General features: G+C 39.7%; 1 protein-coding gene across 2 annotated transcripts in view; it reads left to right on the top strand.

Annotated features, from left to right (window-relative positions):
• The window catches only part of ASAH1 (N-acylsphingosine amidohydrolase 1), a 28,177-nt gene extending 6,890 nt beyond the window's left edge, over positions 1–21,287 (top strand). The window contains exons 2-15 of one of the 2 annotated variants that reach the window (XM_054560814.2): positions 867–1,105; positions 1,689–1,735; positions 5,896–5,986; positions 7,397–7,483; positions 9,907–9,985; positions 12,686–12,760; positions 13,996–14,041; positions 14,801–14,945; positions 15,476–15,530; positions 15,827–15,908; positions 17,573–17,704; positions 17,812–17,935; positions 18,385–18,441; positions 19,658–20,825. In XM_054560814.2, the coding sequence (XP_054416789.2) occupies positions 5,966–5,986; positions 7,397–7,483; positions 9,907–9,985; positions 12,686–12,760; positions 13,996–14,041; positions 14,801–14,945; positions 15,476–15,530; positions 15,827–15,908; positions 17,573–17,704; positions 17,812–17,935; positions 18,385–18,441; positions 19,658–19,747 (993 nt within the window). In that variant the 5' untranslated portion in view covers positions 867–1,105; positions 1,689–1,735; positions 5,896–5,965 and the 3' untranslated portion in view covers positions 19,748–20,825. 2 annotated transcript variants of the gene reach the window in all.
• Positions 21,288–23,687: the final 2,400 nt, after the last annotated feature.

Genomic DNA, 23,687 nt, shown 5'->3' with positions numbered 1-23,687 from the left:
TGTGGAAAATATTGGAATCTCACATGTGTTATTGAACCAGCAGTATAAACCATGAACTTCATTTGCTCTTGTGGATATAACCATCATCATTTCTGTGAATTTTTATCAGAAATAGAGGCCGGATATCCTGATGTCTCTTGTGACAGGGCCATTAGATAGCTTGATAGCTATAAAGTTTTGCAGTCTTTGAGTTCACAGTTGAGACTGAAGTTTTTCTAAACAAGAGCTGCCCGCAGCCACTATTATTGAAGACGAATGGCTTTGGTAATTAGCTTTTGCTACAGACTTGATATTGTTTCTTAATGAATTCAACCCAAAATTACAAGACAGAGCCACACATCTATGAGAAACTTACAGTGTGGTAAGGCAAATTTGACGCTAGTGTTTGAATCACAGGTAATGTCAACCTACTTTATATATTCCCATTGTTACCAAAAGTTAAAACAAGATGCTAGACCTCCATTCTTACACAGCTTTGCATCAGATACATTTTCTGAGCTCAAGCTACAGTTCCAAGAGTTTTCTGAGCTCAAGCTACAGTTTCTGAGCTCAAGCTACAGTTCCAAGAGTTTTCTGAGCTCAAGCTACAGTTCCAAGAGTTTTCTGAGCTCAAGCTACAGTTCCAAGAGTTTTCTTACCTACTCTACTTTATCTTATTTTGGATTTGTACTTTTTTAAAACAATTATTTAACTTTCACAGAACTGGTTCTCCAGAGGAAAAGAGATAAAGACACTTGATATGTTGAATGAGTAACAAAAGAATCATAAATCTGTGTGGGCTTTTTTTGAAGTTTAGGAGAAGATTCCATTTTGCCACTAAGCTTGGACAACTCCCCCTAAAAGAGTCTGTTCATTCATTGTCTCAGGCAGTGACCTCAGTGTTGGGGGCCGTCCTCACCTCAAGGAGCACAGAGTCTGGTATTGACGAGGAACACAAACAAATGATTATAAAGCATTGTCATAAACATGTTGATAAGCATGTGCACAAATGCTGTGGGAGTATAAAGGAGGGCATGACTGTTTTCATATGGAAGATAGATGAAGACTTCACAAGAAAGAAAATGCTTGAACTGAATCTTGGAAGTTAGAACCAGCAGTTCACCAGGTAGGGAAAAGGCATTCTAGCAAGAGGGAATAGCACAGGCACAGGCATGGAAGGGTGAGAGATGACAGGAAGTGCCTGCATATGGCTATAAATACTAAGGGGAGTGTCAAGAGATGAGGCTGGGATGGTAAGTTACGGAAAGATGATGAAGGGCCCTGTGCTGTGTGCCCTGAAAATCTGGTTTGGGAGGCAAATCCCAGGACAGGTTGCAATACACATGGCTGATAAGTTCACATCCTATCAGGTCATTTACTTTTAGTGCTAAGTCACCCTCTCTAACACAAACATTTTCCATCTACTTTGTTATATTTGTTCGTTACTCTATATATTTGCAATATTAGAGCCAAATTATAACACCTAGCACTTTTGCAAATTGAATTGAAACTGAAAATCCACTTAATGGTTTAGGATTTTAGAAGTTTTCTTGGAAGGAAAAAACTTATTTTAAGAGGCATTGAAATGGTATAAAACAGCAAAATCAGACTTGATGTTGTCTTCACAGATTGTTAACTACTTTTGAAATTGCTTATTCCATTAGCAAGCATTTGTTATTTTCTGAAACTTCATTTTCTTTGCTTTTTAGTGGACAGAGGACTGCAGAAAATCAACCTATCCTCCTTCAGGACCAACGTGAGTAAACATCAGATGATCAAAACTGCCTTTGACCTTTGTGAAGTTTTTTCTGTATGTAATAATTGCTCATAAACTAATGATAGTGAATAAAATCTTAAGTTATGTTTTCCATTCCGAGACAGAGGCTTGTTTCTCAGATTTGTGTATTATGCATTTGGCTGAGAACTTGGACAAATATGAAAATATCTTCTGATTCAAATGCCTGTCGCTAGACTATCAAAATCATCGGAAAGAAAAGGATTTTCAGCCAGGCACGGTGGCTCACGCCTGTAATCCCAGCACTTTGGGAGGCCAAGGCGGGTGAATCACGAGGTCAGGAGATAGAGACCATCCTGGCTAACAGTGAAACCTCGTCTCTACTAAAAATACAAAAAATTAGCCGGGCGTGGTGGCGGGTGCCTGTAGTCCCAGCTACTCAGGAGGCTGAGGCAGGACAATGGTGTGAACATGGGAGGCGGAGCTTGCAGTGAGCTGAGATCGCACCACTGCACTCCAGCCTGGGTGACAAAATGAGACTCCGTCTCAAAAAAAAAAAAAAAAAGAAAAGGATTTTCATTCTCCACTAAATTCTCCTGTCTACCACGAAGTGTTTTTCTCATCTTTGACAAATGTAAGGGCTGTATTTGAAATGACCTGTGATTCTCTATGGTGCCTGGATATAAACCACCAAATTATATTGTAACAAAAAAGCATAGGACCTCATATGTGAAATGTTCTCAAAATAAACCTTGGCACGACAAAGCTGTCGAGGATAAAACAGGATTGGAACACCTAAGAGGAAGACCAATGTCATGATTCAGTGTGTTTAACATTAATATTTTTAGTCTAGATTTTGGTCTTTCCAAATCCTCAGTGTTTAAATGAGCCTGTGAGAAAGCCATAATAACAGCTCACAGACCCAGAGGGTACAGAACAGAGAAAAGAAGGAACAGGTATAGGGAGTGGTGATCTTTTTCTCCTACACTGCCCTTTCACTGAAAGTAGCCTGCTGTTTGTAGGGGGAAACAGTACAACTCTATCTAGTGATATCAAGATGACATTTTCAGTTTCTGCAACGTTCCAAATTACTTACGTTGTACGCTGTTGTCTAAACGATGTATTTTAAATAGCCTCTGTCCCAGATAGCGTGAAACTGTAATAAACTAAATTCTTTTGACTTACTCGCCTTTATGTAGAAAGAGGCCAGTATTTGGTAGGAAGCAATTTAGAGGTAACCAGTTTGGATGTTGTTTGGGGCCAGTGTTCATTCCAGCTCTTTCTTCAATGGCCTGCTGTCTGAAAGTCTTCTTTTCCGTCATCACTGGCATCATTCTGGCCTTCAGTGACATGTCTGCCTTACTGATTGATTATGTCTTTCTGCTGGTCTCACTGCCCCGATTCATTGAACATTTAATGAGGTGCCTTCCATGTTTGAGGCCGTTTCTACTCCCGTTTAGGTGCACTTTACGTGTGTCTATAAATTGAATGCCCTGCAAACCATAAACCTTTCCTGACTGGGCATTTCACTGATTCCTTATTGCCATGTGCATATGAGTGTGTGTCAACATATGTGCATACATACCCACATGTATACATACATATATACTCCTAAACACATACACATGTATACATGGACATAACGTGTATGCTTCTTTCCTTGCCTTCATTTTTTCGCTAGGTTTCTTTTTACCTCACTAGCCTGCTTTCCTACACAAAAAGCCTCAGCTTTGCTCTTATCCTTCTCCTCTCTCAACTCTATCAATGGATCTTGAGATTTAGGAGATAAGTGTGGTATTTGTGTACCTTTGAATGACAAACAGACGTCCTGTTCCTTTGAGATCATCCTTTTCAATTAAGTGCGTAGATTTGGGCAGCATCCGTGCGCAAATATGAGGAAAGAAAAAGAACCTGTTTGGCCAGCATGACTAGTCAAATCAGTGCTGGAGATAAAGGAACTGATAGCCAGATCACCCCTGAATCCATCTGAGTCCTATTCAGCATTTCTTTCCCACTGCTCACGGGGTGCCTAGCACTTGCTCTCTTATTTGTATATGTGTGTGTTGTGTCACTTGGACTAGTTTCCATGCCACCTGGGTAGCCATGTGGGTTCAGGCGATGTTGCTGATATTATGAATGGCATGGACATTGCAAACGCTAAGTCTCAAAAATGATGAAACGATATTTCTTGTGTGCAGTGAAGTAGGAAAATAAACTGTGATAACTGCCATTGATTGAATACCAATGCTGCTAAGTGTTTTTTTTATTTTTGCATTTTTCATATAGTGTCTTCCGTGCTGTCATAAGGTGGATACTCTTTTATTCTTATGGGGATATTGAGGCACACAAGTTAAATACTGAAATGTTTTAGAAAACTGTTTAACAAGAGGTAAAATGTGCAATTATGGCTAAGCTTTAGTCATTAAAATAATTTGGTTTATTAGATAAACTAGTTCTCTCGAGTTCTAATTAGCGCAGGTTTGATGGTAGAGAGGTTTGTGGGGTCTCATCATCCCCACTTCATTGTAATCCCTTCATTGTCTGTTGTGTTGTGTTCATTCCCTCTCATCGCCTCTCTGAGATCCATGAGCCTACCCAAGACTCTAGGCTGAAACAGAATCAGGAATTTATGGCGGATATAGAGGCATGATTTGGGATTGGTTGGATGTTATGAGGTGAGGAGCAGCTGACTGGAGTTCATAGGTACGACACGCATAGCTCCAACAGGCCACTGAGTTATCTTTGCTACTAGACATAGAAATCTAAATGCACACTTGAAGGGAGAGGGGAGACTAGTAACACCTGCCCATAATATGGGGAACAATAATTACTTACTGAATTGTGGGACAAAATTATACATGTGAAATTATGGTCCGTCAGAAATGGAATTAATTTGTTGTGATGAAAAGCTTTTTTCTAGAATATAAGTATTGTAGTATTTCATGTAGATGTCAGCTCCTAAGAAAATGGGGAACTTGAAAATGCTTTGAGAAGAACAAAATTCGTTCACTATGATTTTGTTTAAATGTACGTTTCCAAAATTGAGTATGCTTTTCTTTTCTGTCTAAATCACAACCTGAATGTCTGCTAGTTAGCAGTTTCATAAAACCTCATACATATACCAGGGCCCGTAGTTACACAGCATTATTTAGAGAACCAAGTAATTATTTATGACAGTGGAAATATAAATAGAACCACAGTTCATGACTTAGGTCATAACCCATCCCCAGCTATGGACATAAGTCTAGATAACATTTCTATTTAGGAGACTGGTATCATTGTGGCACATAGCAGAGTCACCCTGCCAGTCTCAGGAGCAGATCAGTGGAACAGATGATGGTTATTTTTAGGCATAGGTTTATACTGATAAACCACTAAATGGCACACCCTTAAAAGCTATTTCAGTTTAGTAACCGGGGCCAGAAAATAATGTTCCTATAGCAACAAAAATAGTTGTAGAATTCATCCACCAGAAATATGACCCAGCTCCACTGATAAGTGACTGGATGTTGCTTTATCCTCAGAAATTACTGCACGTAAGTTAAAGAGTAGGAAGTTGGAGAGAAAGGATATGACAGAATACAGCTTGGGCTTGGACTTTGTACAGAAAAATGAGAAGAGAAGAGGTGTATAGTAGGGAAGATTAGGATGGCTGACAGAATCATGAAGGTTCTTGAAGCTGATCATGGGAAGATAATATATGTTGCCATCTGGGGCTTAGAAGGTGATCCTCCTGAAGGCAACACTGGAGACAATGGTTGGGCAATAGTGTTACATTCTCTGAGAGAGAATTCTGAAACTGGAAACCAGTTGGAGAATTGTCTAGAGCCTAGACTAAATCTTTGCAGATATTTAGGAGAAAAAAAATGGCAGGTATTTCCCGTCAGTGATAATCAGGTTAGAGCTCTTAAGCCATAGTTGATTTTTTCATAGAAAACCAATTCACATGAACCTTCCCTAGTAGATCATTCTATTCCAAGATTTCTGTGACCACTTATGATTGTGTTCTCAACCTAGAAGCACTAGGTAGAGAATGAACTTTCTTTCCAAATTTTGGTTTGGGTAACCAAATTGTACACTGTTGTTAAGACTATGCCTCTCATATATCCTTATAGATGTATCTAACTGACCTTCACAAAAAACCCTTTCATCATTTCAAGATGATACACCTCTCATTACAGGTACAGAGGTCCAGTTCCATGGTACACCATAAATCTTGATTTACCACCCTACAAAAGATGGCATGAATTGATGGTTGACAAGGCATCAATGGTATGCTATGATGCTTAAATCTTTTATTTCTTTATTTTTATTTTTTATTTTATTTATTTATTTTTATTGATTGATTGATTTTTTTGTTGTTGTTTTGAGACAGAGTCTCACTCTGTCACCCAGGCTGGAATGCAGTGGCACAATCTCAGCTCACCGCAACCTTCGCCTCCTGGGTTCAAGCAATTCCCCTGCCTCAGCTTCCCGAGTAGCTGGAATTACAGGCACCTGCCACCATGCCGGCTAATTTTTGTATTTTTAGTAGAGACAAGATTTTGCCATGTTGTCCAAGCTGATCTCAAACTCCTGACCTCGAGTGATCCTCCCACCTCGGCCTCCCAAAGTGCTGGGATTATAGGCATGAGCCACCATGCCTGGCCATATTTTTTATTTTATTTGTTTATTTTCCCCCCAAGGACCGTGAAGATTCTGTATTAAATCTTTTACTTCTAACTTTATTAAATATTATTGTATTTTTAAAAGAACACTTCATGAAATTACCCACAGAATAGTTTAAAATTGTGCTTTTGATACCTTTCTGCCGTATACGTTAAGTGACAGCAGAGGAAAAGAGTTCATTCCTCTATAGCCTTTGTTCTTTTTTTGTAAACTTTACCTTTGTTTCTTTCCCTTTATGTCATCTCCCTTCATGTAAATATTTGAGAATCAAATTCACTTTAAAGATAAAATTAGACTTACTGTATTAGTATATTAATCGAGGCCAGGCACGGTGGCTCATGCCTGTAATCAATCCCAGTACTTTGGGAGGCTGAGGCAGGCGGATCACCTGAGGTCAGAAGTTCAAGACCAGCCTGGCCAACATGGTGAAACCCCATCTCTATTAAAAATACAAAAATTAGGCCAGGCGCGGTGGCTCATGCCTGTAATCCCAGCACTTTGGGAGGCCGAGGCGGGTGGATCACGAGGTCAGGAGTTCGAGACCAGCCTGGCCAAGATGGTGAAACCCCCGTCTCTACTAACAATACAAAAATTAGCCAGGCGTGGTGGTGCATCCCTGTAGTCCCAGCTACTTGGGAGGCTGAGGCAAGAGAATCACTTGAACCTGGGAGGCGGAGGTTGTGGTGAGCCGAGATCGTACCATTATTGCACTCCAGCCTGGGCGACAAGAGCAAAACTCTGTCTTAAAAAAAAAAAAAGTACAAAAATTAGCTGGACATGGTGATGCACGCTTGTAATCCCAGCTACTTGGGAGGCTGAGGCAGGAGAATCGCTTGAACCTCGGAGGCGGAGATTGCAGTGGGCTGAGATGGTGCTGCTGCACTCCAGCCTGGGTGACAGAGCGAGACTCTGTTTTAAAAAATATATATATATGTATATAATATGGGTAAGCCAAAAGGTAATCTTGACAGCATTTCATTATGTCTTTTAGTAAGCATTTTATTTATTTTTCAGCTAAAGGTTATAGTGAATTCTCTGAAGAATATGATAAATACATTCGTGCCAAGTGGAAAAATTGTGCAGGTGGTGGATGAAAAATTGGTAAGAAATATTATTTCCCACAATAAATGTTAAGCACATAGAAAATGCACTGGTATTTATTTAAAGGCAGAATTCAGCAACCTCTTTGCAGGGACCTGGGCAAACCTGCATGAATCTAGCTCACTGTCAGAACTTCAGAGGGACTTAAATTTGGGGAATTGGTAATATTAGGGTAACAGCATAGCAAATTATGGGTTTGTAAGAGGGGATGGGACTACATTACGACATTGGGCAGATAAACATATTTCATCTGGGAGTGTCGTATTTCCTTCCCTTTATGTGAGTTCACTATTGAAGACTTGGTTTTTTTTCTTAAGTATCTCAGGGACATCCAGAGATTTTTTTTTGTAGATGTGATCAAATGACATACTCAGCCTGGCCCCATATTCTGCAGAGTTCCTCAATAGCTCTGACCCTGAAACTCATTTGGGCTGAGTGTTTCTGTGCAATCACAAAACCATTTCATTTTCATCCTGATCATGCAGGAAGACTCCATTTCTCAGCCCCGTTTTTGTTTACGCAGAACCAATGAAACACCTAGGGCCTGGCCCCTAGAACTGTTAAAGGGATCCTCATTGCTCTTGATGGCAAGTTTTGGGTATTAATGACATTTGGGGTTGGGCAGCTTTTTTTTTTTTTTTTTTTTGAGACCTCATCTCACTCTGTCGCCCAGGCTGGAGTGCAGTGGTGTGATCATAGCTCACAGCTGCCTTGATCTCCCAGGCTCAAGTGATCCTTCTGCCTCAGCCTCCTGAGTAGCTGGGACTATAGTCACGTGCCGCCACACCCAGCTAATTTTCTGAATTTTTAGTAGTGACGGAGGCTTGCTATGTCACCCAGGCTGGTCTCCCAACTCCTAGGCTCAAGCAATCCTCCCACCTCAACCTCCCAAAGTGTTCTCCCAAAGTGTTGGGATCATAGGTGTGAACTGCCATGCCCGGCCTGGGTTGGATATTTCTTTGTCGTGGGCTTGTCCTCTACATTTCAGGATGCCCAGCCTGGGGTGGGTATCTCTTTGTTGTGGGGCTGTCATGTGCATTGCAGGATGTTTAGCAGCATCCCTGGCCCTTACCCACTGGATGCTGGTAACACCCTCTCAGTTGTGACAACCAAAAATGTCCTTAGATATTACCGAATCTCCCGTGGTCAAGAATCATTGCCCTAGCGGCTGAGTGCTCTGGCCACATCCTCCCTATGACACTTGTACCTGCCAAGCACCAAACCCATTATTCCTCATGTTCATGCTCTCGGAGCTTTTGTTTCAGGCTATCCTTTATGTTCATACTTACCGGACTTCCTCAAAACAAAAAATGCTGGCAGGAGCGAAAGAGGATGAGGTCCCCACGTTCCCCATATGCCTTAATCTCCCCTCTACTCTGAATGTTATCAGGGAGGGCAACATTGCAGAGTGTTTTTGTGCCACGCCTTGGAATCGGACAATACTGGGTTTTAAGGCTGGATCAGTCACATACTAGCCGTGTGTCCTAGGGAAAGTTTCTTAACCTATGAAACCTCAGTTTTCTCATCAGGGAGAATAATAATTACTAATATATATTTCATATGGTGGTTGTAAGGGTTAAATGACATACTGTGTATAAAGCATAGTGCTTGGATGTAATAAGTGTTTAATAAATACCCATTACATCACATTTGTTTGTTAAATGGCTGGAACATTCCACTTGGGGAATGCTTTGAGTTCCTAGGGGAAAAAAAAATAATATGTTTAGGTGACATTACATATAATTACCAAGTTGGTTAAAAAAATGAGATTCGTGAATTTTAAGCACATTATCTCAGCAAAAGGCTGTGAACTGAAGTTGTGGTCTAGATGTTAGTAGTTGCCATTGAGAATAAATATATGATGTCCACCACTGAATTTGCTCAATGTCTATGGTTTGCTAAAAGAATGCAGTTACTTCATCTTAGCTGAAGATCAGCCATTAACCATGACACAGAGCTATGGATACAATAGTTAAGGTTTATCTCTGTGAGTGTGGGAAGGAAATGGTAAGAAGAGTATATGCCAATGGCTAGAGGGTGAATTCGGGCAGAGAGACAAGGAATGCTTGTTATGATGTTTTTGTGGTGTGGGTCAGGTTAGGTCATCCAAGTGGAATTACTCTCGTTCCTGCCTTCTCTGGAGAATGATGGAAAAATAAGGGAGGAAAAACAATCTGAGAATCTGGTCTCTGTATAGGGGCCCAATATTCAGTATTACATAGAATCTTTTTATAAATACGTGATGTAAAAATGCTTTAAAAAATAATTCCTATCACTTATTGTGATAGCAGTATCTAGAACAAATGATATGTCAAAGAACTAGATTTCAAAACATGCTTTTATTATTATATTTGTTTATATTATATTGTATATATTTTATTATTATTATATTAAATGCTTTTATTAATATATTTGTTTTCCAGCCTGGCCTACTTGGCAACTTTCCTGGCCCTTTTGAAGAGGAAATGAAGGGTATTGCCGCTGTTACTGATATACCTTTAGGTAAAGTTCACTTAGAAGCTTTAAAAAAAAAGTAATTAAATTCTTTTATAAGTTTCCATTGAGGTGTGATATACATACAGCAAAGTGCTCAGGTCTTAGGTGTACAGTTCAGTGAAGCTTCAGAAATGCATGCATGCATGTAGCCATGACTCAGATCAAGATACGGAAGAGCCTAGCACTCCACAATGCTCCATCATGCCCCTTTGCAGAAAATACTGCCTCCTCCAGTAAACACTATTCTGATGTCATCATAGATTAGTTTTGCCTCTTTGTGAACTTTGTATAAATAGAACTGAACAATATGAACTGTCCTGTGTGATTTCTTGTATTTCATTATGGGTGGTGTGCTATTGTATCAACGGAGTATTTGGGTTGTTTTCAGATTTGCGATATTAACAATAAAGGAGTTATAAATATTGTAGTACATTTGGGGGTGTTCTATGTACTCATTTTTCTGGATATATACCTAGGAAGTGAACTGTTGTGTTATAGAGTAATTGTATGTTTAGCCATGTAGATTCTGCCAAACGGTTTTCCAAATGATTCCAGCAGTTGACAATCAGCAGAGTATGAGAGTTTCAGTTTTCTCCACTTGATAAATTCTTCTCTTGGTAGTGTCAGTGTTTTCTTTTTCCTTTTTTTTTTTTGATAGTGTCAGTCTTTATTTGAGCCTTTTTGTTGAGTGTCACAGTGTCGCATTTTAGTTTCAATTTGCATTTCCTTGATGACTAATGAGATTGAACAGTTTATTGACTTGACTTGTTTTTTTTTTGGTTTCTTTGTTTCTTTTGGAGAAGGGCTTGTGAAGGTCTTTTGCCCTTTTAAAAATTAGACTGAAGGAATTCTTTACATACTTTGAACATAAGCCCTTTGTCAGATATATGGATTCTGAATATCTGCTCCCAGTCTATGACTTTCATTTTTATTCTCTTACTGGTGTCTTTTGATGAACAGAAATTTTTAATTTTAGTGAAGTCTAATATCTCAGTCTTCTCTTTTATGAGTAGTGCCTCTGTATCCATTTAAGGAATCTTGGCCTACCCCAAAGTCATATATATGCTTACATATTTTCTTCTAGATGTTTAATGTTTACTTTTTACATTTAGGCCTATGATCTATTTTGAAATATTTTTGTATATACTGTGACTTACGGGTCAAGCTTCAGGTTTTTCTCATATGGTATATCCAGTTAGTTAAACACCATTAATTCAAAAGGCTATCCTTTCCTCAGCAAATTGCAGTGGTGTCTTTGATATAAATATACAATACATGTATATACACACACACACACACACACACACACACAATGTGTATCTGTATATACAATCAGGTGATAGTATATATGTTGTTTTGTTTGGGGAACTATTATTAAGTTTCATTTACATATTTGTCTTTTTGTCTTCCCTTGTATCAATACTATTTTACCTCAGTTACTAAAGCTTTATAGTAAGTCTTCAAATTAGGTAGTATAATTCTTCCAACTTTGTTTTTCTCAACATTTATTTAAGTTACTGATTTCTCTGAGCAGTATCTTTTATTTTCAGGGAGAAGGCCTTGCATGTCATTCATTAAAATTATTCTTAGATATTGATGGTTTGGGAAGTTATTTTTAAAATTTCAATTTAAGCTTTATGGCGTGTAATGAAAAAGATTTTCCCCACGACCTCAAAAGTCTTATCTTTAACGTAGCAAAGCAGTAGTGTCATTATTTTAAATAGCCAATAGTACCTTCATTTTATAAGAGAGATGATTGAGAATTTGTGAAAATCAGTAGTATTTATCAACAAAAGTGGCTAGTTTTGTGTGCTGCTTCTTTAAAAATATGATTTAAAAGATAGCATACTGGAAATATATACTTGCTGCCTTTATGAAAAGCAAGTCTAATTCCTTTATTATGTAAAGAACTCTAGCAACTCAATACCAAATAGAAATACCTTATGGATTAAGAAGAATAACATGATGTATAAGTGGTGTAAATTTATAGAATTATTATAAATTATTGTAAATTTATAGGATTATTATAAATTATTGTAAATTTATAATAAAATAACTAGAATTTCACCAAATTAGAAATTTAATGGAAATAAAATAAACATTGGATTTGGGTGAAAAAAACATGTTGAGCTTAACATGTTAATGTTAAGTGGGACAGAAATACAATGTGTTCCTACCTTTGAATTAAATGCTAAATAGCAGTATTATACATTTTGGGAAAATATTCAAAAAATAAAATACCCTAGAATGGAGTTTCTTGGCACCTCTGTACTAATTTTAATAGTTCTTGAATCTCCTTTTTCACTTTAGAAATTTTAGTCACACTTTAAAAATCTGGGCAAAATATATTTCCAGCAAACAGCCAAGAGCCAGATGTATTAAATGATCATATTTACGCTCCCAAAAGAAAATTCAAAATGAAGCATGTTGATAAACATTTTGGACGTGATGTTGGAGAACAACTGCAACCTGCCCAGATGTTCAGCTCGCCCAGAGGCTGCCTCCTTGGTGACTTGTTTCATCTTGAGTCTAGAGAGTCCGGTTTGGGGAAGAAAACCACATCCAGCCGGCCGTTCTAGCACAGCCCCACTGGCCAAAGCACACACTCACACAATGAAAACACTTAAACTTTTTCTTAAAACAAATTTTTCTCCCATTGTCATGGTTCTGTATATTAACACAAAATTTTCTTTTCTTTTCTCATAGGAGAGATTATTTCATTCAATATTTTTTATGAATTATTTACCATTTGTACTTCAATAGTAGCAGAAGACAAAAAAGGTAATTGTGCACTGAGGGAGGGTGGGCAGCATGAAGCACTACATAAAGAAAAATCTTCTAAATAAAATTAGAACTTCTAAAATTTGGGCTTGCTATGTAAATTCTGTGTTGTGTTGCATACGGCTTTTTATTTCTTGGTAAATTTTTGTGATTGTACTGAAAATTTTCCTTATTTTCAGACTACTATACTGCCTATTAAAGTTGATTTCAGACATGCAAAAAACCTGGAAGAAATGTTTCAGGGCTAGAAACATTCTTCTTTTCCTCATAGTCTACTTATACCCATCCACATGATTTGATAGAAGTGCTCGCAGGAGGTACTTCCTTATCTTCGTGTATGTCATGACAGCTGTCCTTTTCTTGAGGCCCAGAACACACATTCTCCCATCCTTTCCCAGCCAGGCAACCCAATGGATACCAGCCTCACTTTCCCGTATTTTTCCTGACTGGTTCCCAGAGTACAAAGCACAGGACAACTTCGTTAACTCACCCTGGTCTTCGACATATACTCTGGGTATAAATCTGCCTGTACCTTACCCTTGAGATGTCCTGCTCTAGGGGACAATGCCTGAACGGAAACATTTGATGAATCACAGTAATTGAGGCTCAGATTTCTCTGTCCTGGTAGAACCATGTGATAGTGAACTAAAACATCACCATCGATTCCTTTTCCCATATTCTGATCTTACCTGGAAACCCGTGCTCTCAGATTTTGTGGGGTTATCTGGCAGATTGACAGTGACAACAGTCCCATCTGGTGAAGGCTTAGGATATTAGGATGTTTCTTAACTTCTTATTGTTTGAAGAAACAGTTGTGAATATAAATTAATCAAAATTAGAGGCCAGGCACAGTGGCTTACACCTGTAATGCCAGCACTTTGGGAGGCCGAGGCGGGCAGATCATCTGAGGTTGGGAGTTTGAGACCAGACTGGCCAACATGGTAAAACCCCGTCTCTACTAAAAAAAAAATACAAAAAAAAAAACAAAAAAAAAACTAGCCAAGTGCGGTCGCACGTGTCTGTAATCCTAACTACGTGGAAGGCTGAGGCACAAGAATTGCTTGAACCTGGGAGGCAAAGGCTGCAGTGAGCTGAGATTGCACCACTGCACTCCAGTCTGGCCAACAGAACGAGACTCTGTCTCAAAAATAAATTAATTAATCAAAATTAATTGTCCAGCTTTGATTTAGAATCTTAACTGCTATTACACGTCTCTTCTGTCTACCTTCAAAAAGGTCATCTAATACACGGGAGAAACATGGATTTTGGAGTATTTCTTGGGTAAGTAAAAAACACAGGGTCAGGCATGGTGGTTCACGCCTGTAATCTCAGCACTTTGGGAGGCTGACACGGGTGGATCACGAGGTCAGGAGTTCAAGACCAGCCTGGCCAAGATGGTGAAACCCCGTCTCTACTAAAAACACAAAAATTAGCCAGGCATGGTGGTGGGCATCTGTAATCCCGGCTACTCGGGAGCCTGAGGCAGAGAATTGCTTGAACCTGCGAGGCGGAGATTGCAGTGAGCCGAGATTGTGCCACTGCGCTCCAGCTTGGGATACAGAGCCAGACTCCATCTCAAAAAAAAAAAAAAAGAAAGAACACAGAACTGTTTCGTTCTGTAGGAAGAGTAGATTGTATTACATTGATGATAAGTAAGTCCCAAGTCACACCCAAAATGTGATCATAAGTGAAGATAAATGGATTACTTGAGTGTTGAGACAAGAGGGACATGCTCTTCTATTTTATGTGTCCATCTTTACCTTTCTGAAAAAATAAGAATGTTGTAATTAGCATTCTATGTTTGAATCTGAGGCTCACTATTTATAAGCTGTGTGATAATGGGAGAGTTACCCGACTTCTCTGAGCCTCAGTTTTATCATTGGAAAACAGCATAAATGTACCATATTGTAAAGATCTTGTTAGGATTGATCGTGGTGACTCGGTAGATAAAGCTCCTAGTGTAATGCCTGGCCCTCATCATCATGTTCATCATTATTATCACTGTGTTTCTGAAATGTCACTGAAACGTGTCTTTTATAGGTGGAACATAAATAATGATACCTGGGTCATAACTGAGCAACTAAAACCTTTAACAGTGAATTTGGACTTCCGAAGAAACAACAAAACTGTCTTCAAGGCTTCAAGCTTTGCTGGCTATGTGGGCATGTTAACAGGATTCAAACCAGTAAGGAGTCTGTTGTTACATAATTATACGGGTAGCTTTTTGTCCTATTACTGTTACGTAAAAGTTGAAATCTAAGAATATGAGGACCTAAAGGGAATATGAAGCCCCATTTCACCCCCTTGTACTTCTTGTCAGTATGAGATCTCGTGGTAGAGAAGAGTAGAAAGGAAATGGAGGTTTCTGAGCCTGTTCTGGGATAAAGAGCATGTGGCCGGGTGTCAAGGGCTCGGAGTCACAATCTGATTTCTAGTCCTGGGTCTTCCGCTCACTTAGGCAAGTCAGGCGTTCATTCTCTGCCCTTCAGTTTCCTGTCCAAAAAGCGTTGCCAGTGGTACCCCACCTACTTATCTCACATACTACAATCAAAAATGCTTCGAACTTTTTAAAAAGCTTTGCATGGTTTTGATTTATTTTTGCCTTCCCCATTACCCAAGCTAGGCCTTTATATCCCACTCCGAAGTACAGTGAGCGACAGGGCCTTAAAGCGCATGGTTGATGTTTCTGACTTCGTTGCTTTGTCTTTTTCTCAGGGACTGTTCAGTCTTACACTGAATGAACGTTTCAGTATAAATGGTGGTTATCTGGGTAAGTAGAGCATTCTCAAGTGAAATGGGAATCTCAGAGCTTTTTTATGAGGAAGGCTGGACTGTGCCTTCTGGTTACAAAGTCCAACCTCTTCCGGTTCCCGACTGGTTACAAAGTCTAACCTCTTCTGGTTCCTGACTGGTTACAAATTCCAACCTCTTCCGGTTCCCGACTGGTTACAAAGTCTAACCTCTTCTGGTTCCTGACTGGTTATATTAGTCCAGCCTCTTCCGGGTCCTGACTGGTTACATAGTGTAACCTCTTCCGGTTCCTGACATTGTGTTCATCTCTTCCAGGTGTTCTAGAATGGATTTTGGGAAAGAAAGATGCCATGTGGATAGGGTTCCTCACTAGAACAGTTCTGGAAAATAGCACAAGGTAAAGTGTTTCGTTGCTTTACTATTAAATATTTATTTTAAATTACTCATATTAAAAAATAAAAATGTTTGTCAAGCTCCAGCTTAACAATCCTTTGAGGAACTACTGCAGAATTTCTTAGGTGAACCTCTGACACTCATGTGGAATTATTCATGTTTTCTTTGTGCAGATTGTGTGTTTTATAGCAAATAAATGAATTACTTAAAAAGCACTAGGGATACTGACATTATGAAAGGCACCTGTGAATATTTTTGGTGTACAGAAAAAAAATCACCCACACACGAAAGAACAATCATACAGTAAAATCTTCATTTAAATGGTAGTACAGACCAGGCACAGTGGCTTATGCCTGTAATCCTAACACTTTGGGTGGCTGAGATGGGCAGATGACTTGCACCCAGGGGTGTGAGACCAGTCTGAGCAACATGGCAAAACCCTGTCTCTATAAAAAATAGAAAAATTAGCCAGGCATGGTGACACGTGCCTGTAGTCCCAGCTACTCAGGAGGCTGAGGTGGGAGGATCACCTGAGCCCAAGGAGGTAGAGACTGCAGTGAGCTGGGATCAATCCACTGCACTTCACCCTGGGTGACAGAGTGAGACTCTGTCTTAAAAAAACAAAATAAATAAATACAAAATGTAGTACATATTAACCTGTAAGTTATATCTTGCCTTGGTATAGAAATCTTACAATAGCAAAACTGCCTTTCCTTCATTCAGCCAGCACTGCGTCCAAATAAATGGGCATCAATCCTGTTTTTAATACTTCCCAGGGAATAAGATTTAATGTTAGCAGTGTTCTTTGATAACCCACTTCAATTTTGAATAGTCCTAATTTTCAAGAAGGTTTACTTTCTATTCTCTAAGTCCTATATACTGTAATATTATTTCCCTTTGTTCTGTTGTTGAGTGAAAGGCATGGACAGTGAGGGTGGAAAATGATCTCTTGAGGCCACTTTGTTTCTCCTTCAGATTAGAGGGGCTTCCTAAGATTCCCACTTCCCATCTCCGTGTTCACCATACACAGTCAGGGATTGCTTTTCCCAGTGTCATTGCTCACCATCCTTTTTTAAAAAACACATTGTGGCTGGCCGTGTTGGCTCATGCCTGTAATCCCAACACTTTGGGAGGCGAAGGCAAGAGTATCGCTTGCACCCAGGAGTTCGAGACCAGCCTGGGCAACAGAGTGAGATCCCATCTCTAAAAATAAAAATAAGTAAATAACACATTCCTTAGATACTTGTTTTCCTTTAGTTTCTACAGAGCTAAACATTTCCATTCTAAGTCATCTAAAAATGTTTCCCACCATCATCCTCAGCAAACTAACACAGGAACAGAAAACCAAACACTGCATGTTCTCAGTCATAAGTGAGAGCTGAACAAAGAGAGCATGTGAACACAGGGAGGGGAACATCACACACCAGGGCCTGTCGGGGAGTGGGGTGAAAGGGGAGGGAGAGCATTAGGACAAATACTTAATGCATGTAGAGCTTGAAACCTAAATGATGGGTTGATGGATGCAGCAAACCACCATGGCACATGTATACCTGTGTAACAAACCTGCACATTTAGCACATGTATCCCAGGACTTAAAGTAAAATTTAAAAATAAAGTTATTTACTAAAATAAAACGCTTTATCTTTCTTTTTAAATGTTTCTGTATAGTTATGAAGAAGCCAAGAATTTATTGACCAAGACCAAGATATTGGCCCCAGCCTACTTTATCCTGGGAGGCAACCAGTCGGGGGAAGGTTGTGTGATTACACGAGACAGAAAGGAATCATTGGATGTATATGAGTGAGTAGGTTTGTTAAAGCAAAAGAAGTGGAAACAAAAGCATACACTGATAAACTTCAGGTTTTAAGGCATGTAGCCTAAGAGGGAACCTCTCTTTTTGTATCTAGACTCGATGCTAAGCAGGGTAGATGGTATGTGGTACAAACAAATTATGACCGTTGGAAACATCCCTTCTTCCTTGATGATCGCAGAACGCCTGTCAAGATGTGTCTGAACCGCACCACCCAAGAGGTACCTTTGCAGGGTCATCTTTAGAAAGAAACTGTTGCTATGAAAGATTCTCTTGGTTCTGGCATTTTTCTTTGGCCTTCAAGTAATTTATAAACCTCCTATTTTTCATAGTATCTCTAGCCACTCTCCACTGATTTTTTGTTTTGTTTTTTTTTAACTTAAAGAGCAAAATTGTGCTGTACTTTCCCTTTCTGGTTCTAATGCTGGATACCACTCTGAAGTTGAATAACAAACAGGCAAGAATTTAAAAAGGGGAAGGAGAGAGAGGAAAGTAATCCATTAAAACTGTTACCTGTGTTTCTAACAGTGACTCCCATGGAAACTCTGCTGTGGGGATGGAGGGGAGGTTGATTAAAGAATGTCTTGGTTTCTAGTGACCCATGTGTGTATATAAGGCTGTTGGCTTCTGTATTTAACTTACTGAACAAAACTATTTTCTTGTGTTTTAGAATATCTCATTTGAAACCATGTATGATGTCCTGTCAACAAAACCTGTCCTCAACAAGGTATTTTAAATGTTATATGTATATTTGCCTTTTAGGGAAAAAATTTGGCCCTACGTTTTATCTTTCTCTGTTATCTTTGATCAGTTTGAGCACAGAAGTTATGTTCAGCTTAGGACTGATTTCTTATTAAAAAATGTTTTTGTGTGGCTAAAACTGTATTTTGGAATACAAGAAAGAAATTGATCACTGAGGCTTGATAGGTCGGAGTATTGTTTATAGCTTTATTTACATAGCATTTGAATTAAGTCTAGCATTTTACTCTTATTGGTATCTATTAAAAATCTCACACTATATAACTAACACCTAAATGTCAACAAAACAAAGCCTGAAGTCCATTTTCAGACAGAGCTCTGTGTCTTGGTGGGTTAGGGTTTCCCTTAAACTTTACTACATCTGTTTATCTTTTCCCTACACTATAGATTTAAAAAAATACAAAAAGTTTCCTAATCATCCCACCACTCGCTAACAATCATTCCCTGAACGTTCTGAATATGCCCCCCTAATTATCCCATTTGTTCCTTCTTTTCTTGGTCCTTTTCCACAGCTCTCCCTAAAGTAAACATGCCACCTTTACCCTGCCAGGACAAATCCCTCTGGCCTTTAGCATCCGGGTCATCCTGGCTCTCACAGGAAGCCTGCCTTCAGTTCACGGGCCCTGCCATACTTGCGTTTTGCCTATACCATCTTTGAGCAAGTCACAATCTTGTGACTTGTGTTTGGGTGTGTGCCTTGTGATCTGGGTGCCTGCAGTTTCCCCCGCTGTATTGGAAATGCTTTAAGGATAGGGGTAGCCAAAGCTCCACGGTTTTTACTCCATAGGACACCGGCAGGCCTCCCAGGACTGCCAGCTGTGCATCAAGGAGGGTTAGGGCAGTCCTAAAGCATTGGGGATGAAGCAATGTGCTGTCAGGGATAAGCTCCTATAAGGAGTTGGAGATTCTTTCCTGAGCCTGTGTATATGCATTACCTGAAACAGTGATCCTGTTGAAGTTGTTTGCTTTAATTATTTGATGAGACTATAGCTAATTTTATATGATTATACTATAGTAATATAAATATATACATTATGTAACATGCTTTGCATATATTAACATAATTATATTTTTTAATATTAAATAACTTCTAAAGCAAATTCTACAAGTATAGAAATGCTAATATATATCAGAACATCTCTGAATTGAAAACGTCCTTAAAGTAAAAATAACTTTTCTTTCAGCTGACCGTATTCACAACCTTGATAGATGTTACCAAAGGTCAATTCGAAACTTACCTGCGGGACTGCCCTGACCCTTGTATAGGGTGGTGAGCACACATCTGGCCTACAGAATGCGGCCTCTGAGACATGAAGACACCATCTCCATGTGACCGAACACTGCAGCTGTCTGACCTTCCAAAGACTAAGACTCAGGGCAGGTTCTCTTTGAGTCACAAGCTTGTCTTCCTCCATCTGTTGACAATTGACAGACTTTTTTTTTCCCCCCATCAGTTGATTTTTCTTATTTACAGATACTTCTTTAGGAGAAGTAAAACAATCATCTAGAATTCATTGAGTTTTGTTTCACTTTGACATTTGGGGATCTGGTGGGCAGTCGAACCATGGTGAGCTCCACCTCCGTGGAATAAATGGAGATTCAGCGTGGGTATTGAATCCAGCACATCTGTGTGAGTAACGGAACAGTAAACACTCCACATTCTTCAGTTTTTCACTTTTACTTACTATTTGTATGTTTTTCTGTATAACAGCCTTTTCCTTCTGATTCTAACTACTGTTAAAATTAATATGTCATTATCTTTGCTGTTATTGACGGCAATATAATTTTATTACATATGATTAGAGGGATGAGACAGACATTCACCTGTATATTTCTTTTAATGGGCACAGAATGGGCCTTTGACTCTAAATAGCACTTTTTGGGGTTCAAGAAGTAATCAGTATGCAAAGCAGTCTTTTATACAATAATTGAAGTGTTCCCTTTTTCATAATTACTCTACCTCCCAGTAACCCTAAGGAAGTTGCTAACTTAAAAAACCGCATCCCAGATTCTGTGAATTTAGTACATAAACAAGTCAAAGACTTGTGGAAAATAGGAAGTGAACTCATATTTTAAATTCTCATAAGTAGCATTCATGTAATAAACAGGTTTTTAGTTTGTTCTTCAGATTGATAGGTAGTTTTAAAGAAATTTTAGTAGTTACTAAAATTATGTTACTTTATTTTTCAGAAATCAAACTACTTATGAAAATTACTAATAGAACTTGTTAACCTTTCTAACCTTCACGATTAACTGTGAAATGTATGCCATTTGTGCAAGACCATGTGTCCACTTCATTTTGTATAATCACAGTTGTGTTCCTGACACTCAATAAACAGTCATTGGAAAGAGTGCCAGTCAGCAGTCATGCACGCTGATTGGGTGTGTACATCTGTGTTGGTTTGGAGGTGGGGGGTTATTATCAAGAAATACAAGCTGAACATCGTATCTGAATTAAATAACAAGGGTTATGTAAGTGGGTTATTAAATATGACTAAACGGTCACAATCTTACTCTTAGATGACTAATACCACCTCTTAACCAGATACTATCAACCCAATTTGCAGGTGTTTAAGGCAGTTTTTCCCCCAGATAGGTGGTGCTTCCACAAAACTTTAGTGATTCCAAGATTACTTTAGTGAAACAAGAGGAATTATTAGAGGATTTACATTAAAATAGGATTCAATTAATGAAAAAAAAAACTTTACTCAGATTTTCTACCTCTTATAAAAATGAAGTCAGGTAAACTTGATGTATTTTTTTGTTAATGTAATAACCTTTGATATGCCTGATAATAAAGAGGTGAGATGCTAATTGTTTCAGACCGGTTTCTCAGGAGTAAATCAAAGTTTACAAGAAATAACAGGTATTAAGATTTTAGGAAGTAATTGTTTAGTGGTAAAGCAGTTTTAAAATAGGATATACAGGATGAGCCTATTTATATAACACTTTATACATGTACTTATGCATAACTAGATACACATCTAGAATATCAAAAGATGACTGGGAGGATATTAACCAAAATGCTGACTGTAATTCCTACTGGATAATGGCAAGTGCTATTTTAATTTTGAGAGGACAAAACTTAGTAGCCATTGGACATTAATGAGACTCTATTTTTAGAAATACTGTACAAGAATAAGGTCCAGGTTGGATCCAAACCATGGGCTGTATCTAATTTCCCTGCAAAGTTTTCAGGAGTTTGATTTTGAATGGAAGGCTGAATCCTACCTGTATTCCTTCACACATCGAGCTCCTCAGTCAATCATCTTAATTAGAGCTCCTGCTTATCCATTTATGTACCAGGCCTCGTGATTGATAACACGCTTGACCTAGATTACCTCCTCAGCAAACCCCGGTATCACTTGTAATCACACTTGCCAACCACGGAACAAAGGGTAACTTGCTGAAAGTTGCATTAACAGAAGGGCTTAGAACCAGGGTTTCAGCCAGGTCTGTCCAACTCCTGTGCTCTTATGACACCTGAATTCTTAAACTTACAAGTAGGATTGAGAAACAGCTCTGTCCTGTGAGACCCACACTTCTGCTGTCATGGACCAGGCTACCGTGCTGAGCCTGGACACCACTGTGTCACTGCCTTTTACTTGTTCTGTGTCAATTCTTAGTGTTCCCATAGGGATCAGAAACCCTTTGGTGTTAGGAGCTGACTGGTCACTTGTTTTTGACTACCCTGAGTCTGAATCGTGCTCAGCTTGTGGGCAACGCGTTAAGAGCTCCTCAGTCTTTCTGTGGCTGTGACCCAGGAGTACGTGAAAAATATGAACAGTTAGAAAATTTATAAAAAGTCACTATAAAACCTCACACAGTCATTATTTAAGTTAGTCTCACAAAGTGAGGGATAGTTTTTGTTTGTTGGTGACAATTTATAAAATACTTGCCAGCTTAGCATCACATATAACAGATGTGGACAGCAGGCTCCAGACCACACTGAGCTGCATGCTGGCCCCGTCTACAAGCCTGGGGAAGTGTGGCTGGGCTCCTCAACCTTCATACCTTGTGGAGGTTGCTCAGCTCACATGAAAATCAGTCCTCTCTTTTTCCCTAGGGCACTCCCTCCCTCTTGTGTTGATAAAGTGGGTTTCCCAGCCAGGTGGCACAGGGGATACTAGACTGGTGTGTGTTGGGCAGTTCTCTGTGGCGGTTCTGGACATCTTCAAGGATGCTTGTCTAGGCAGAGGACAGATTTGTTTCCTGACTACGGTAATAAAGATCATCGTCTACCTGCAGGGCAAAGGTTGGATGAGTTGATTGGACAAGCAGCCCGTCTTATAACTCGAGGGGTTTCCTGAGCTTGGGGTTCCTCAGCTGTGATACAGATGATACATCATAAATTGGGTTGTCACACATCACCTCCTTGGGGGACTTGGGGGGGGTGGCAAATGGCATTCCCAGAGTAATACAGTCCTTTGCCTTTGACCCAGGAGTCTGCCAGCATCCAGGAAGCTGTGGCAGGCTTGGTCATTAGCTTGCAAGCAGGGTAAAATCTCAGGCCCTTCACAGTGCCTCAGCCTTGGGGCAGCTGGGCAGGGTCTAGGCATGCCAGCCCCCAGGCTGCCTCCCACAGCCCCGGCTTCCTCTGGGGCTCCTTGAAGGGCAGACTGGGACAGTGATATGGTTTGGCCCTGTGTCCTCACCCAAATCGCGTCTCGATTTGTCAAGGGAGGGACCAGGTGGAGTTGATTGGAGCATGAGGGTGGTTTCCCCCATGCTGTTCTCCTGATGGTGAGTGAGCTCTCACGAGAGCTGATGGTTTTAAAGTGTGGCGCTTCCTCATTCTCCGACTTGCTTCTCTCCTGCTTTGTGAAGGCGTCGTCTGCTGCCCTCTTGCCTTCTGCCACAATTGTCAGTTTCCTGAGGCCTCCCCAGCCATGCAGAACTGTGAGTCAATTAAACCTCTTTCCTTTATAACTTAGCAGTGCGAAAACGGACTAATATAGACACAGCGGGATAGACTGCACCCGTCTGTGGTCTCACAGGCTGGGAAGGGAGGTGTGGGGCATGCGAGGTATGGAGAAAGTTAGTAAAAATCACTGGCCCTGTGGACCAGAAGAGACCTGAGCCAACTAGGTTTTGCCTCTGTCAAATACAAAATCCACATAAAGAAACCTAACCATTCAGACCTCATTGGGGGCCCTCCCGATTGTTTTTCACCAAGACCCAAACTTGGCTTGGTCGTCCCGGTCCTCAGTGGCA

The sequence above is a fragment of the Pongo abelii genome, chromosome 7 (assembly GCF_028885655.2).
Source record: "Pongo abelii isolate AG06213 chromosome 7, NHGRI_mPonAbe1-v2.0_pri, whole genome shotgun sequence".
Lineage (NCBI taxonomy): Eukaryota > Metazoa > Chordata > Mammalia > Primates > Hominidae > Pongo > Pongo abelii.
Note: the sequence above shows the minus strand (reverse complement) of the source record. Positions and strands in the feature narration are given on the sequence as shown.